The sequence below is a fragment of the Pelecanus crispus genome, chromosome 15 (assembly GCF_030463565.1).
Source record: "Pelecanus crispus isolate bPelCri1 chromosome 15, bPelCri1.pri, whole genome shotgun sequence".
Classification (NCBI taxonomy): Eukaryota; Metazoa; Chordata; class Aves; order Pelecaniformes; family Pelecanidae; genus Pelecanus; species Pelecanus crispus.
In genome coordinates this window covers 8,141,051-8,157,591 of record NC_134657.1, presented here as the reverse complement: position 1 = coordinate 8,157,591, position 16,541 = coordinate 8,141,051, and the positions used below count along the sequence as shown (strand labels likewise).

Genomic DNA, 16,541 nt, shown 5'->3' with positions numbered 1-16,541 from the left:
CATACAATTTCTGTCTGTTATTTCTGAAGTGTAGACATTTTTTAAAAATATTTTATTGTCTGAAAAAGGCTTCCTAATTCCAGATTATTTTATCTGAGTTCAGCAAAAGAAATTCCTGGGACGAAGAACTGGAAATATTGGGGCCCTTTATCTACAGTAGATCTACAGGCAGCTATAGGATAACAATGGAAAAGGAAAACCTGGCTGTCCTACTGGAACTGCTAATTTTCATTATTTCTCCCCCAAGAAAGAAAAAAAAAATAGCCGAGTGACTGTACCTTGGAAGAGGTAATCTTCAGTGTTCATGTCGGGATTGTCAGTGATAATATCAAATGGAGACCTTCCTGCCATCATTTCAAACATCAACACACCGAGAGCCCACCAGTCCACACTGAACCCTGTAATTATTCAGAGCAGATTTTCAGCCAGGACTCCTTGAATGTAGGTGTCGTCTCTCATATAAATGAGGATTAATGGCCTGGTTCTACAAAGTACTGAAATTCTCTACTGTCACTGAAGCCACAGACATCATGACTTACACTATCACTGCATGAGACTTGAGAGGGTTTTCTGAATTGGAATTACAAAGGTAATCTGTACAGGAGTTTGGAGGTGTTTGCCAGACAGCAACGCTTCAATGAAAATTCAGTGTATTTAAGCTGGAAATTTTCAGGGTGGTTTTTCTTTTTTTTTTTTTTTCCAAAAGAAGTTTAACATTATAGTGTCTTACAACTAAATGACAGATTCAACATATTGATCACTTCACAAATAACAACACCGGTTAAAAAGACTATTATACTTTTGAATTCTGCATGAGCAATAACTTTTTGTCATAGCATTCTATAGCCTTGTCTGGAGGACAATAGCAGCTGGGATGTCAAGTTCTTCAGGGAGTGGACTTGATTTTGCTACAGTATCATTTAATAGTTATTTTTCAGGGAAAGGATGATTTAAAAGAAGCTGAAATGAGTGATTTGATGAGAGGAAAAACAAAAATAACCTTATTATTTCAGAAAAAAAATAAACTGTACAATAAGCATTCCATTTTCTCAACATAAAATGGCACCAAAATGTGGAAATCTGAAAATAACTGTATTTGAGCCAACCTACAGCTAGAACTTACTTTGTGATTTATTATAACTACGAATTGTTTAGTCACAGCTTACCATATTCTTCTCCTCTGAGGATCTCTGGTGCAATATAATTTGGTGTCCCACAGAAAGTGCTTGTAGTGTCACCAGGGCCCAAACCTTCCTACATGCATAAATCATTTCATAAATTAAAAGCTGACCTCCTTTTCCAGGAATTTCCCTTAATTAGACTTAGTTAAGTCTAGCCAAGTTACTTAAGGAGTCTAAAGACCTTCCTTTCAAAAAAGGCAACGCCAGAGCAAATTAAACACTCGTAGTGCTCAAAGCTGGCTTATGACTTTACAGCTTATCTTCAGCAAATTAATTGATTAAAACTGAGTCACACCACGTTTTAACAACATTTTGCTTACTATTTACAGAGACATTTTAAAAAGTTTCAGATCAAAACCAATTTGGAAGTCCTTTTCAAATAGATGCTAGGAAAAGACCTTCTATTTTTAAGGAATGAAAGAATCAAACTTTTACATAACTGCTGCATTCCAAGTGAAGCCCCACAACCTGTGCACTTTGATAGCGGAGAAACATTCTAGTCCAGCGCTCTTAGAAATTGGTGCAATATCTATTCTACGGAGGGAGTGAGACAGGCTTTCCTCATTATGTCACCACAACATGCCTTAACCATGTTCTGAAATAAGCTAAATAAAAATCAGTATTATACACTCAGTCCTTCGACTTTTAAAAAAATCAACACAATGCCAGTTGCAATTTTGCCTTCAGAAACTTTTTCTGACCAAGAAATAGGCTGGACTCTAATCTCATTTCACATACTAGCCAGAAACGGTGTGGCAATACCAAGGAGACTTGCGGTCAAACCAACAGCGCTACGGGCTAGCAGAATTCTTGCCAGGTTACAGCCACTTCAGTCCTGGCTGGCATTGCAGCTTTACACACCTAAGTTTTAAATTTAGTATTTTCTATACTCGTATTTTCTGTTGACTTCTTGCTTTCCTCTGCATCACGTTAAGTACACGCTACACTTGACCAAGTGCTGTGAAAGCAACGCTCTCTAAATTGCCTCTCAGCGCCAAAGACTGCAGCTTAAGAGCACGACAGTAGCGAGCCCCCGGTGGTTAATAATCTGCACAGTCCAGCCGCAGGGAACGATGAACGCAACTCATATTCACAGCAACACAGTTACTAAGAGATTGAAGAGACCCTTTTAAAAACATACTTGTCTTAAAGAGAAATTTTCTACGTGGCCCAAGTTAGAAAACTGAAATAGATAAAAGAAATTAATTTGGCCAACAGGCCAAACTTCTTGAAATACACAAAGGAAAAAATTACAAATGTGGTTCTAGTCTTCAACAGTCATTTTTCAGAATACAGTTCCTATTCCACAACCAAATTCCAGGCTCAGTAACCCTAGTGTTGAGATAATGATAACTTTTCTCAGTTTTCTCTTAATATCACTGGATGCAGTATTTGACTTAAAAGCATGACCTAAGAGATATACTATTGAATGACAAAGTGACCAAAGAAAGGTAAGAAAAATCCTACCTTGCACATGCCATAATCTGTTAATTTGATATGACCCTCTGCATCTAAAAGAACATTGTCTAATTTTAAATCTCTGTAGATTATGCCTCTTTCATGTAGGAAGTTTAGAGCAATACAAATTTCAGCAGCATAAAACCTGAAATTAAAAAGGAGAAAATTCATATTACCATTAAGACTGTACAAAAGCTAGTGCAACTAAAAAAGATCTGTTGTTAAAACATCACTTTACATTCAGCTTTTCTCTATCAACAGTATACCAAAAAAGAGCTACGCTTACAAATAAGGACACTGATCTCACATATTGTAAAACCATTCCTTAAATTAAATATGGGAAATTATTTTTTCATTCTACCAATTAAGCAAATATTTATTCTTTTTCCCACAGAATTTTTTCTGAAAATTCCAAATGTGACATAGAAGATCTGTATTCTTAAGCTTACTAAAAGTTATGATGCGACTATGTAGTGCAAAGCCACACAAAATACATTTTTTTGTCATCTTCTAGCAATACTATATTAATTCAATGTAAGACCAAAATAAGTAGAATAGTTACACCTTCTATCAACAGATCAAAGAAGCATTACCTAAATATGAAGCAACAAACAAAAGTAGATAGCAATAACTATTAGCCCTTATCAAATGCTTGCTTTCTTAAAAAAAAACAAAACAAAACCAAACACATATCCTTCAAAAAAATAACATTTCTTCCCAGACCAGTACATTCTAAATTTAAGAATCAACCTTTCATTCTTTCCTTGCTATTCATATTCTTTCATGGAATACAGTTTGGAAAGCATTTCATACAACACTAAACAACCACAACACAAAAAACCCACTACAACCGCGTTAGTAAAATACCTTGCATGTTCTTCAGGAAGTTTTCTTTGCCGTTGCATATGAAACATAAGATCTCCCCCATTTACATACTCTATGACAAGAAACAATCTGAAAGTATATAATACAATTAATGGATTCCAAGGAAACTCGCAAGAAAAACTATTCTTATCCTTCCAATTTCAGCCATTTTCACTTCCACTCTTGAATTAAGACTTCTAGATTTCTTTCAGTTGCAGAAACTACTTAAGAAAAAAAAATAGAGTACTTATTTGATCCATATTATGTAGGATCACATCCTTTATTTAAATGCCAGACTAAATGCAAAGGAGAGCCAGCTGCATACAACAGGCTACTATTTGGTGTGAAACCTGCAGAACCACTTAAACAGTGCAGAAGACAACAGCATTTGCCTGATACAATGAGGTACTCAGTGATAGATGTAAAAAAACCCTAAGCATATAATGATATATAGAATTCTTTAAAAATTACTTAGAAATAACAGCAAAATCATGGAAGTATGCTAGAAGATGGCACATGGCAAGAATGACAGTTTATCCAAAAAAGGTAAAATGGTCATTCATTTGAAAAAGACATAATAATAACAACTTAGTTACACGACTATCTTTTATTCAAAGATGTTGATTCTTCTGACTTTTATGGAAGCAAATTCCACATATTAAATTTGCTCAATGAGCGCACTGCTTTGAATAGCAACATCTGATTGACTGGAAAAAGCCAAGCCTGCCTGAAACAATGCTGTTTATTTTAAATAAAGGGTTTAAGATTAAAAAATATTTTATAAGATGCATCATTTTAAATTCAAACCTTTCTTATTAAATCTGACACAGATTTACCCTGATGTAATAATTATTAAATTGTTACTATGCTTGACTAAATATTGTTCTTTTTTAATAGCCAAGCTGCAACATCAAATCTGAAGAGCACTGTAGATGAAACGTAGTTTATATGCACCTAAGTTAACAAGGTTTCCGCGTGGGCAAAATCTGAAAATTCTCATTTGTATTTTTGATCTAGTTTTGCCACTAAAAGGTCACCATCTTTTAAAAATTACTTCATCGTTAACAATAATTAACGAGTATCTGGCATTATTACAGAGATCGATATGTTTTGTAGTATTTGTGGTATTAATAAAATACGTAACTGTGAAGCTTGCTGTTTGTGCTGGTTCAGTTCCTGAAAAGCTCAAACAGATCTATTGAAAGCAAGATGACGTAAGACTCACTTAGAGGAATGTAACCCAAATTTACTTTCAAAAAAATTTATCTGAATAGCACAACACAATCTTTCTTCCAATTAAAGTTACATGATCTAGCATATTATTAATATACACATACAAAATGATTTCTATTAAGCCCTATGATCATCACTGAACTCTTCCTGATACACTGTTAAGAAATACACTGTCAATTCCTAGAAGAAAAAAGTTCTGGTTTATTTGTATAGATGGGCTGAGACTAAAGAATTTGAGGACTGAGAGACTCATTTCATGTATGTCCACTATTTATCAGAGATGAAAACTATACTGGGTGAGCTAGCAGGACAGGTAATGAAATCCCACCCTCCCTTGACTTTGCCAAGACCTTGGTCTGTAGAAAAAGGTGAATTAAAAGGAAGTGTAACGGACCCACTTCTGTTACTCCCTACACAGCATATTCACTAAACAGAAGATCTGGGCGCAGAAAGGCTGCAGCGTCAAGGCTTATAATTTCTCTATAAAACAAGTTTTTGAAACAGTCTTCTCAAAACAAACGAGAAAAGTCAGTACGGGAAAAAATATAGGTGGAACCAGCCATATAAAAAGACTACTATTACAGCTTGCAGGAAAGGTTTCATCCTTGGGAAAATATGATCCAGGCAATGCTGCCAAGGTCAGAGAGACCTACAGGATAGAAACATGCTGAGTGAGAGTTTCTGATGAAGCTTGCTGCTGTCCCAAGAGGCAGTATTTCTTTATACACCTAATTTTCCATGAGCTGAAAACTCCTTTCCATATATTCAGACACTGGAAAACTTTCCATTTGGAAAACACATGCTCCAGCCTCTCAGACCATTCTAATTGGTTACAAAGAGGATTTTTTTTTCTTCGAAAAGGATTCTTCACTTGAAACACTTAGTGTTAAAAAGTTAAAAGGTAAAAAACCAGAAAAATTATTGGACACAACCCAGCTTGCAAGTCTTTCAGTGGCCTCCCCACAAGAGTATAAACACTAAACTAAAATTAAACAAACAATAAATAAAGTAGATAAAAACGTGATGCATATTTTATTACAGCATTCCTGGTACTTTTTGCTTCCAACTTTCCTATCCTATTTAGAAGCTTCCAATGCTTTATCACCATTCAGAACCTGCGATGTAAAGCTGCCTGTGTCAAGTCATGTTCAAGCACGGAAGTGTGGGAATACTGGTAGTCCTCGCTGGTTTTACAAGGATTTACTCAAACACCAATGGCTTTGCAGGAGGGAGGTTTCAGACTGCTGCCATCCTTGGAAGACACTTATCTGGCAATTCTGGGCAAGCCCAAGGCACGTATTTTATTGCGATAATAAAATAAGCATCATTAGTATCCGAAACAATGTAAACAGCTACATTTAGCATCAATTAGCATTTTTAAGTACACATTTCTTCTATCTTAAAATTTTATTTAAAATTATATTTAAGAGAAAGAACATGTTCCTTTGGAACTTCCCCCCGCCATCAGTACACTTATACACAAACTGTTCTCTCATTACAACTTGTTTTCTTTGGGCCAGTTAACATAATCTGATGTTGATGCATTTATTCACTTGAAATCAGTTTCGTGCTTCTCTTTGTTCCTGTAATTAGGTTGTAATTATGGTAACATTACAGCTATAACCAAATTGGGAATTCATGACATTATGGCTATATCCATGGCAAATAGCTGAGGTTACAAACAAAAAACTATAGTTTCACTGCAAGGCTGGAAAAACAAGACTCCTAAAGATACAGCAGGAATACAGAAAACTTTGACTACGTTCAGCATATTTTTTCCTATTTCTGCTCCTCAACTACGTCAGCGTAACTACCAAAATGGCATGCAAAGGATCTTTCTATTGCTGACTTCAGCCTTTTTCTTGTTTCCAATATTAATAAGAAACCTCATTCGCAACACTTCGCCCTGCCTGGCCACTTGAATTTTTATATTAGATGTTCAATACTACTTAGTATTTGGTGAGAAGGTGTTTGTGAATGTTGGTTTAACTTAAAGGGCCTTTCGCAACAGCTTGTTGGTTCTCTAAAGTTGTTTCCCCCCCCCCCCTTCTGTCTGCAAGACAGATTTCTTTTGGTCAAATCCTTAGTCAGTCACCTTTGGAGATCATTCTTTCTCCCTGCTCCAAAATACTCCCTAGTCCATGTACCTTCAGAACGCTCTTCATACAGCTTCTTTACTACCTTTATCTTAGCTATGTGTTCCCCACTAGGAAAATGCTATTTCTTAAGACTATAACCATTAAGGGGTTGAAAGTTTGGGGACTGAATAAATGGTACGGTGCATGCCTTCGTATTTTAAAAATCGATAACACACATTGTAATGAACAAGTGATTATTCTTGAGGATAAATGACTAGATAATCCATGAAAACTTCTTAAAACTGTTTGCACTCTACACTGCATGCCATTCAAGTAAGCCAGATAGAATGACTTTTATGTTCTGAATATGATACATATGGCACTAGGCATTATAGTGTAACAGTAAACAGGTGCCTGCGAAACAAAAAAAAACCCCAACTAACCACAAAACCACCACACATCCAAATTCCCCAGTGACATACATAAGCATGGGTATAAAAGTTCCCTTGATTTTCTTCATATTCCAATTGCAAAATAAGCAGCAAATAATCCACTTTGGATTGTGCACGCAAGGACAAAACCCTCGTATTTCAAAGTAGCTTGGAGTTTATTAAGCACTTTTCCAAATGAAATCACATACTTCATCAATATGTGCTAAGGGCTCATAAGCCTCATATACTTCATAAAAACCTTTTTTTTTACTTCGTAAAAAATACTTCATACACATGTAGGTTTTAAAGTTATTATTAAAAACTATTATTACTGAGCAGCCCCACTCTTACGCTATGTTGAAGAACAGAGAACTATAGTTTGGCCCTCAGAACTGATTCAGCCCTCCTCAGTAGAATCAGGCGTTATGAACTATCTCTCACAAAGCTCTGTTTCACCCTGCTACCATCCTCCTATTCCTGAAGCCATGCGGCCTGTGCTCAGGAAGACAGCACACAGTTCCTCCTCGTTCTCGTTCATCTTCTCCCTTCAGATCTGGAGCTGGAGAACCCCGCTGCCCTCTCCACACCGCACTGGCTGAGCTACCCTGCTAGAACTGGCTTTGTCGTAGTATGTGTGAATCCCCGACAACACCAATGCTTCTTTCCAAAAATTACTGACTACGTGATGGCAGTGGTTATGTTTGCTTTATGAGAAGCAGTTAGTACAATGATCAAGATTTTCAAAACAAAATAATTTCAGATCTTTCTTACCGACTTGTTGTTTGAAAGCATGAATGTAAACCAACTAGGAATGGGTTACTGGATGCCTGTTCAAACACATGTTTCTCTGTCTGTACCCAATCAATATCCTGAAATAGAGTAATTGAACAATCAGAACTCCTGCTGGATAACCGCTGTGGGTATTCCCAGAAAAGAAATTGTGAACATCTATGCTCCCTTACATATACCGTCATTGTTACATATGTTCTTCAGAAAGACAAAACCCCCTAAAATCTGGAGGGAGTTATAAAACATTGTAATTCAATTACATATTCAGAAGTTTAACCATTTAGAAAGGTCTGCATAAAATTTAAGCTATTTTAAAATATCATACATCTGCAATATTTGACACACTGCTCATACTGCTTCATAGAAATAAATTCAGTTATCTTAGATAAATGATCCTAAGGCTGCTGAAGCAACTCATGCCAGTAACACAAGAAATGTGAATCTCCAGTTTTTAAAAGGTTCAAATAAACTGAACATCATTTTCTCATCTGAAACTCAAAATAAATTCAATGAAACCATGAAAACCTGATTAGTTTGCCCAACCAAAATCATCTTAAAAGTATCACAGGCTACCTTTAATACTTCAACAGGGAGAACTGAATACCCTCTGCTATACCATATAACAAAAAACTATCAAAATTTGAATGATACTAGCATAGTACTGCAAAATTCACAGCTATAACAACAAAGCATTTAATCATTTTTCATACAACCATACAAGATGTAAACCTTATGCACAACTGGTTTTAGCAGTAGATATTCACTCTTTATGCAATACACCAATTATGTTCCACCCTGCAAACACTCAATACCCTGCCAAGAAACTAGAAATATAATTGTTCGAAAAATTCTCCATTGCCAACAGATACTTCCAGCTTTCCAACCAATCCGGACACAAAGACAGATGCTGAGAAACCAGGCCTTCCTGTCAAGGATAGTTAGTGAAACTAAAGTCTCAAAGGAAATCAAGAAACATCACCATCAAATTAAATAAATCTGTTAGGTTTTGTGTTCAGACACTCCTGAAGATCTAACACCTTGGAAGGGTAAACCTGGGTCCAAACATGAGCCAAAAATCCGATTTTGAACAAAACAGTAAACATGTCCGCTTCTTTTTCTTCTTTTTGTTTTTACTGAATGAGCTTTCTCTTTAAGAGTTTTTAAACTAACCCCTTCATTTTTGACTTGTGTACTAGTACATTAGTATTTTACTAAGAGCACTACTGTTAACAAGATTAAGCTTAGAAAAATATAATAGCAGAAGCCCACATATTTGATTTGCTTCAATCTCATTTAGAAAAGAATCTTTACTTCTCTCCAGTATCAACCATTACCTGGCAAGCACTAGCTGATTTAAACATACTGACACTTGCTATTAATTCATTTTCTTTCTCCATGAAACGCTTACTAGGTGAAATTTCCATTACTTGCAATATCTCATGCATTCACAGAATTCAGTGAATTTCCTATCAATTCCCAGAATTTCATTATACAGCCTATCTTATAGAAAAGAAAAAACTATTAGCTCAATCTTCTATGTAATTGCCTATGAGAGCCACTATTCAAGAAAGACTTTTCTCATCTACCTCTGATTTTCAGGAACAACTGCATTAACTCATTAAATAATACTTTTCTTTACCTTCTTGGAAAAACACATGTTAAAAAGGAAACGGTAAATAAACCATGCAACCGACTAACCTTCAGTCATAAAAAGAAATATCAAATAAATGAGCAAGCCAAAGTATTTTTGAAGAACTTTACAACTTGACCCTCCTAACCCTAGCCTCTGAAATAATGACAAAAATGGCAGCCAGAAAAACTGATTGAAACTATCAACACAAATAGTCCTTAAAACAATGTGGTTTGGGTTTTTTCCCCCAACATCCTACTTTCGAGAAATCCAGTTTTCTTAACAGCATAAAATATAACATCAGCAGCTTAAAAATTGCATTCTATTTGAAAAATGCACTTTCTATTGTAAGAAACTCCCTGTGAGGTGAGACTGATTGTCCATCTCTTATTTCATTAGAGTTTGGGATTCCACCCACAGGATGACACTACTTCTTTACTCTTCAGCTATTGAACGGTGTCGTATCTCATGCACCCCGCCAGACACACCGCCACTCCTGCACGAGCATGTCACACTGCGGCGTTCCAATGGGGCTGGCGGTCTGACAACGCTGGTTACCGTTCTGTCAGCGCTCTCAGCTGGTTCGTCAGGGCTGGGGCCTGCCCACATGCATTCCAGCTGCCCCATCCCATGTTCCATTACTTAACATGGCAGGTTCCAGTCTAGTGGCATCGCAGGTGGTTCAACTCTGCCTTCCTTGCTTGCTGTGATTGGTTCATCACATTTACCAAAAAAATAGAATGGATCTAAAATCTATACCTATCAAGAAGTGTGAATATTATAGGAAAAAGATGAAGGGTTGGGTTTTTTCATTTTTCTGCCCCCCCCCCCCCCCCCAAAACTTGTGCATTTGAGATTTTGTATTAAAAGAATTTCAAGAGGATTTTGCAAGTCATTGAGAAATGCAGCACTGATTTCTGTGGCAGACAATTTCTTCTACACACCAGTTAAACCACAGTGTCCTCAAATGGTAGTAGCATAATTTTTTTTAAACCCATGGAAAAAAAAGTATTCCAGAGTACTGTGTCACTTGCACTAAGTTCTATAATCGTGACTAAGAACACACTTTCAGCTCCTATTATGAAATACAGGCAATACTTTGCACCTACATTCATTTGCCTTGGAAGACATCTTTGTTTCTTTCAAAACTAAGTGCCCAAATTCCACCCTGTTTATCTCATCGCTTACAGATTAGCACATCCAGGTTGGAATATTGTTCACGTGGCTTCTACTATTAATAAGACTATTAATAATTTATTGTTATTAAAATAAGGGACATTTCTCTCAGATGTAATCTCGGTGCTTCATGCAGACAGTTGATGACAAATGAGTTCAAATGTCAGTAAAACTTCTATTACAGAAATGCTGTCTAAAACCTTAGCTGCTTGCTTAGTTGAATGTTTTTTGTTAAAGCAAAGTTTTTACAATATGTAACGGAATGCAATTAACACAGACTTTTACCTCATCATCATGGACCAATTCTTTTTTCACTACTTTCATAGCATAAATTTGATCATTCTTTTTTAACCGAACTAAAAGAACTTTGGCATAACTTCCACGTCCGATAACTCTGATTAAATCAAAGTCCTGTAGTCCAAGCCCCTGAGAAATCTTAATTCCATCCATTCCATCAATGACTGGTTTGATATCCTGTATAAAAAGAAACAGATGCTAGAAACAGAAGACATTTTCATAACAAGTAACTATTAAAGCAAAGAGGTCTTTAACCACTGGACAGAATTTGCTGAGTTTGCTTGCCATTGTCACTGGCACACAGATCTGAATGGCTGATTATAACACATTTGCTTAGAAATGCTTGGTTGGTACTGGTTTTGCTCTTACTAAAAGTTACTGTGTTTTTCAAGGCAGTAGTTCCTTCAATGAATCATTTAAATATTCCCTACTGGAAAACAGAAGGCAATGCCTTAAGAAATGAGGTTTTATTCAAATTCTTGAGCTGCAGGCCATATAGAATTATCCTTTGCACCAAGCGAAGAGCATCTTTCATATTCTGAAAACAGATATTGTAGTACAAGTTAATGAAGGCTATCTAAAAAGAGGACGGATAAGGAAACAATGCTTGGCTAATGAACATATCTGTCTTGGTTTCAGTTTAGGCAACAGCTGTCTGTATTAAGTTCACTACCGTTTTAATGAAAATGAAGATTTCTAATAGGTGCCTGGGAACATATAAGAGCAGAAGGCAACTTCTCAAATGTAAGAATTGCAGGAAATACTCCACTAGGAAGAATGTTATTTTAGAATTCATTATTTAAAAAGATAAATTTTATCTGACTGTTCACTGAAATTAGACGTGAACATGTGAGACTGAAGATCAAGCAGTTGAACTAGACAAATGCAGCATGTACTTTGACATTTCACATTTTACCAATATACACAATGCTTTGACATACTTTGCGGCCTATTTTTATCTGACCTCATACTACTGTAACTTGTAGACAGATCAGCATTCTGCTGAACTATGGACAGTATTTATATAAAGAATCTTGATCTAGGATTGACTGCTATTAGAAGAGATTTCTGTGAGCTTAAAGATTCTAGTCAAAGCTCCCAGAATGGCACTTCCTCTCTGTAGGATACCTTAGATTATTTTAGTAAAGCTCAAAAGCAAGGTGGGAAAATCAGAGCAGCATAATTCAGGACAGCTGTGCAAACAGCATCTATCAAAATTTAAACACAAACAGTATCTACCTGAGCACTAACCATAGCAGAAGTCAGCAATTCTAGATAACAATTAAAATTCTCTGATGTGTTTTAAATTTATACCCTTCCATCTCTGAATTTGAGATAAAATCTAAAGACACATGACCAAAAATAGGGCAGTCACTTACCAAAGAGCAGGAACTACTCAAGTGTGAAATAACGGTAGTGACAAGTATTGTAGTGGAGGTAGAGGAAGAAAAGGTGCAGGCTTGTTAAAAGTGGGCTATCAAGCTAACTGCTAGTGCTCTGCAGAGTGCATCCTATTTATTAAATATGCCAGAAGCTTTTTTAAAAAAAATGTCTTGAAGCCCTTTAGAATTAAAGCGTACTGGGATTTTTCAAACTGCTTTAAGGAATAACATTCTTGCTATGCAGAGATTGTGTCAAACCATCTACAAAAAGAGCTGAAAAACAGAGTTTAAGTGTATGTTATGCTACTTGTATTTCCACAGGAGCTGTCTATAAATTATGAGGTATTATTTAGATGAAACATCTCAGAGAGCTGGATAGTTAATGTATTATCAGACTGAATCAACTTTCGTAACAATAGCCTTTAGATGTAGCCTAAGGATGGTAAAGGGTGTACATCCATTAGAGAGAGCAGACAAGACAATGTCAGACCCACCATTTGTGGCAAGGACCAATAAAGTCAAACCCTCTGCTAAATCACTGTCATTCTAACAAGAACAGAGGGGAGGAAAAAAAAAAAAAAAAAAAAAGAAAAAAGTCTCTCACATCATGATTGGGATAACAAGAGCTGTATACAGAAGAAATCTGAAAAAAAATCAAAAAATGCTTAAAAAAATATTAATTTTCACAAAGACAACCCAGACTTCTTTTTTTAAATGGTAGCAGAAAAACATAGGACAAATAATTAGCTATTTTATAAAAAGTTGTATGATTAAGAGTGTGTAAATGTGAATTACAAAAGTATTTTTAAAACATACCTCGGAGTCATCTTTAATGTTGTCATGTTTCCGGTTGGAAGGAATGTAGGCAACTGGAAAAGAAATCAAATAAGTAGTGTGCTTATTAAGGCCTTCATTAGAAATAATTTTAAAAATTGATAAATGGAAAGATGCTTTAGTAGCTTAGGGTCAGCAGTTTGCTTTATATACTATGGGTCAGCTGATGAAATTTTTCCACTTTATTCTTGTAATCCTGACAGCAGATCCTAAGGGCACTGCAGAAACAACCAACTCTGAGACTGTAAGAAAGAAATTCATCAATGAGCCTGTGAGCTCGTAACAGTACCCGGCGAAGGCCAGAGTCATTCTGGAGAATGTGTATAACAAATGGGCCCTTAAAACAAGACAGGTTAAACCACCAAAAATATTAACCTAGAGTACTCCAAATCGCACAAAATTAAGAAACACTTAAAAAGTCTGAGGGTGCACTTATACGAGCATCGCAGTTTGGATCTAAAGTGCAGGTTTTTTGTTTGCTTTAAAAAGTAAGCCTGTCGTTGCCAATTGCTCTGTGCTTAACTTCACGTTCTGGAATGGTTTCAGAGCATATGAATTGAGGATGAAACCAAACCAGATGATATGCTTCAGCAGTACATTTACTGTAATTGAGTCCCTAATGAGCATTTAATTCATGGGACTAAACTAGAGGTAATCCAAAGTAAACTTTAAAAAAAAAAATGAAACAGGTAGAGTGGAAACTGGGCCTCCAAACGGGGAAAGACACAAATTCCAGCTTAACAAGAAAGTACTCACTTCCATCAGTTTCTTCTGAAGGGAGGTCAACTTCATCATTTTTATCATCTAACTGAGGTTCCTGGGAAGGCATGACCGAATCCTTGCAAAATACAGGAATATACATGTGTGTAAATATAAAAAAAAAAGTTGGTTTATGCAGTCCCTTTTAAGTGAGCATGACTTGCCATGTAACTACAATACGACAACCTCACATTTGCATCTTCCTGAATGAAAACTGGATTTTGTAGAAAGTATTTCCAAACATTAACATTTTGTAATGCATTATAAAACCAGCCTACCAAAAGCCTAAATGCTGTCAACTGTTCTCTGCAACTACAACAGATGTTTAGCTGTCTCCTAAAAGTAAGATCAGTAGAATTAAAGTTTGAACTTTGCAATAAACTATATTTAAGACTTCTGAGTCTGTTTCACATGGAACTGCAACAAAGTAAACACTTCAGCATGATGTTACACACTCAATTTAGAGCACTGGCTTATTCCTTTCCTGTTTAAAAAACAGGAATTGTTACTCATTATGCAAGGTATTGCATAAATTGGTAAAGATCACAATACCAAATAGTTTTATAGTACATTTGGACCCTGGTCTCATTTACAACTCATTATGAGACATGTAGGACTATTCCAGTATGTATAGCAACATGCATAAATAAATTGGCAAAGAATCCAGTAATGTCAAGGCAAGCCATACGCAATACCAATAAAGAAAAATACTGGCTTAAGTTTTGAGTTAAGTGACAACACGGTGCAACAACCAGTGAGATACTGGTTATAGTCTGTGATGAGTATGGGGAAGGGCTAAAATTCAGGGATACAGATTAATGTTTAAAGTCTAGGAAAGACACTAGAGTTGCCACTGGACTACATGAGGCGAATGGAGAGGATGAGAACAGTACTGGAGAAACTGAGACGGCAAGAACGTGAAAGCAACAAGCCTTTTTGCAAGCGGTTGCAAAACCCCATTTTTTGCAAAAATCACGCTAGCACCTTAGTTCTTAAAACATTCCCATAGGCTAAAAGGAACAAACACTAAGATTGTCAATGACAACTCTTTATCTATCTGTAAAATTCAATAGGTCTACTGGAGAAGTCAAACTCAAGCTTGCTCACACTTAATTATCACAAGTTTCCTTTCCTCACTTTGTCTACTGCTCACGATCCAGAGGCTTGTCCTCCATAGATATTTCAGAAACTGAAAACCAAATACCGTCCAGTGTTATAAACCTACAGCCATGCACAGCATTTAAGTACTTCGGATGGACATTTAGAAACAGCAACACAGGACACAATGAAACATCTTAGCTTTATACAGAATGCAAACTTACCATATGCCTTTTGCAGGTCAGTGGAACAAGTATATGACAACGTTTATGGACCAACAATTTGCAGTTGATACACTTGTAGCCTTGCCTTCCGAGACCCCATATCCTTTCACTGCACTGGCCACAGTACGCTCTCTAAAAGCCAGAATGCATATTACCAGTTCAATTATCAGTTCCTTTCTGTAGGCGAGTAGCTAGAATTTACCCTACAAGAACTATCCTAGTCACCTCCTAACAGATGTTCAATAGCAATTCTTTTAGAATATCCAGGGTTTCCCCAATAACTGAAGGTCACACTTCATACTTAGAATTCAGCTAAATGCAGTCCTTTTTTAATGCATGTCAAGAAAACAAACATCTCAAGCATATGGAACATATTACAGCTTAACATTAGCATATCATTCTTAGAGAATAAGTGTACTTTGAATTTCAGGTTCTGACAGAGGTTACCCAAACAAAACTGACAGGAATTTGTACTACACAATTACACATAAAAAGCACCCAAACTGACTGCTTTGGAGAACGCTGGCACAAAATGTAACAAAAGACACGTTAAATTATGAAGAATGTTCTATATCTGCACCTATATACTTGAACAGTGGTAGAACATCAGCAGAAACTTGGCATAATTAAAACTCATCTGTCAAGTCTGATGCAAAACCTCTGTATGTTGCACTATTTAATATCAAGAATATATGGCCTTTTTTTATACATGCGACAAAATGGCATCTGAATAAGTTAAATCAAAATGAGGACAAATTAGGAAGACAGACATTCTACTGCTGACTTTAACAGGGCAGGTCTTTAAATAATTTTTCCAGCGTATGTGTGCTGTGGTCATTTTATCCACTTTACACAAGGTGCCAAATAGCAATCTCCGATTCTTGCACACCAAGAAGTCACCTAGGCTCAGTTACCCCTCTACACAGCGCACAGGTTGCCAGCAGAAGACTTACTCATTATTCCCTAACTGCAAATTTTCTCCAGTAATTACTGTAACAGGCAAAGACGTTGCCTATCATTCTGCAAGCTGCGCATGAAGTCCTGCGCTCATCCCCCATTTCAGGCTTAGACAGAACTCTGCAACTGTCCCAAAGCCACAGAACAGTG

General features: G+C 36.3%; 1 protein-coding gene across 2 annotated transcripts in view; it reads right to left on the bottom strand.

Moving 5' to 3' along the window:
- Positions 1-16,541, bottom strand: part of PRKCZ (protein kinase C zeta) — a 68,414-nt gene that overhangs the window by 17,192 nt on the left and 34,681 nt on the right. The window contains exons 6-14 of one of the 2 annotated variants that reach the window (XM_075721505.1): positions 15,435-15,566; positions 14,110-14,191; positions 13,336-13,388; positions 11,126-11,314; positions 8,017-8,114; positions 3,507-3,593; positions 2,649-2,784; positions 1,167-1,254; positions 279-398 (exon numbers count right to left, since the gene is read on the bottom strand). In XM_075721505.1, coding sequence (XP_075577620.1) covers positions 279-398; positions 1,167-1,254; positions 2,649-2,784; positions 3,507-3,593; positions 8,017-8,114; positions 11,126-11,314; positions 13,336-13,388; positions 14,110-14,191; positions 15,435-15,566 — 985 coding nt within the window. The remainder of the gene's footprint in view (positions 1-278; positions 399-1,166; positions 1,255-2,648; positions 2,785-3,506; positions 3,594-8,016; positions 8,115-11,125; positions 11,315-13,335; positions 13,389-14,109; positions 14,192-15,434; positions 15,567-16,541) is intronic. The other variant, XM_075721506.1, reaches the window with a different exon arrangement.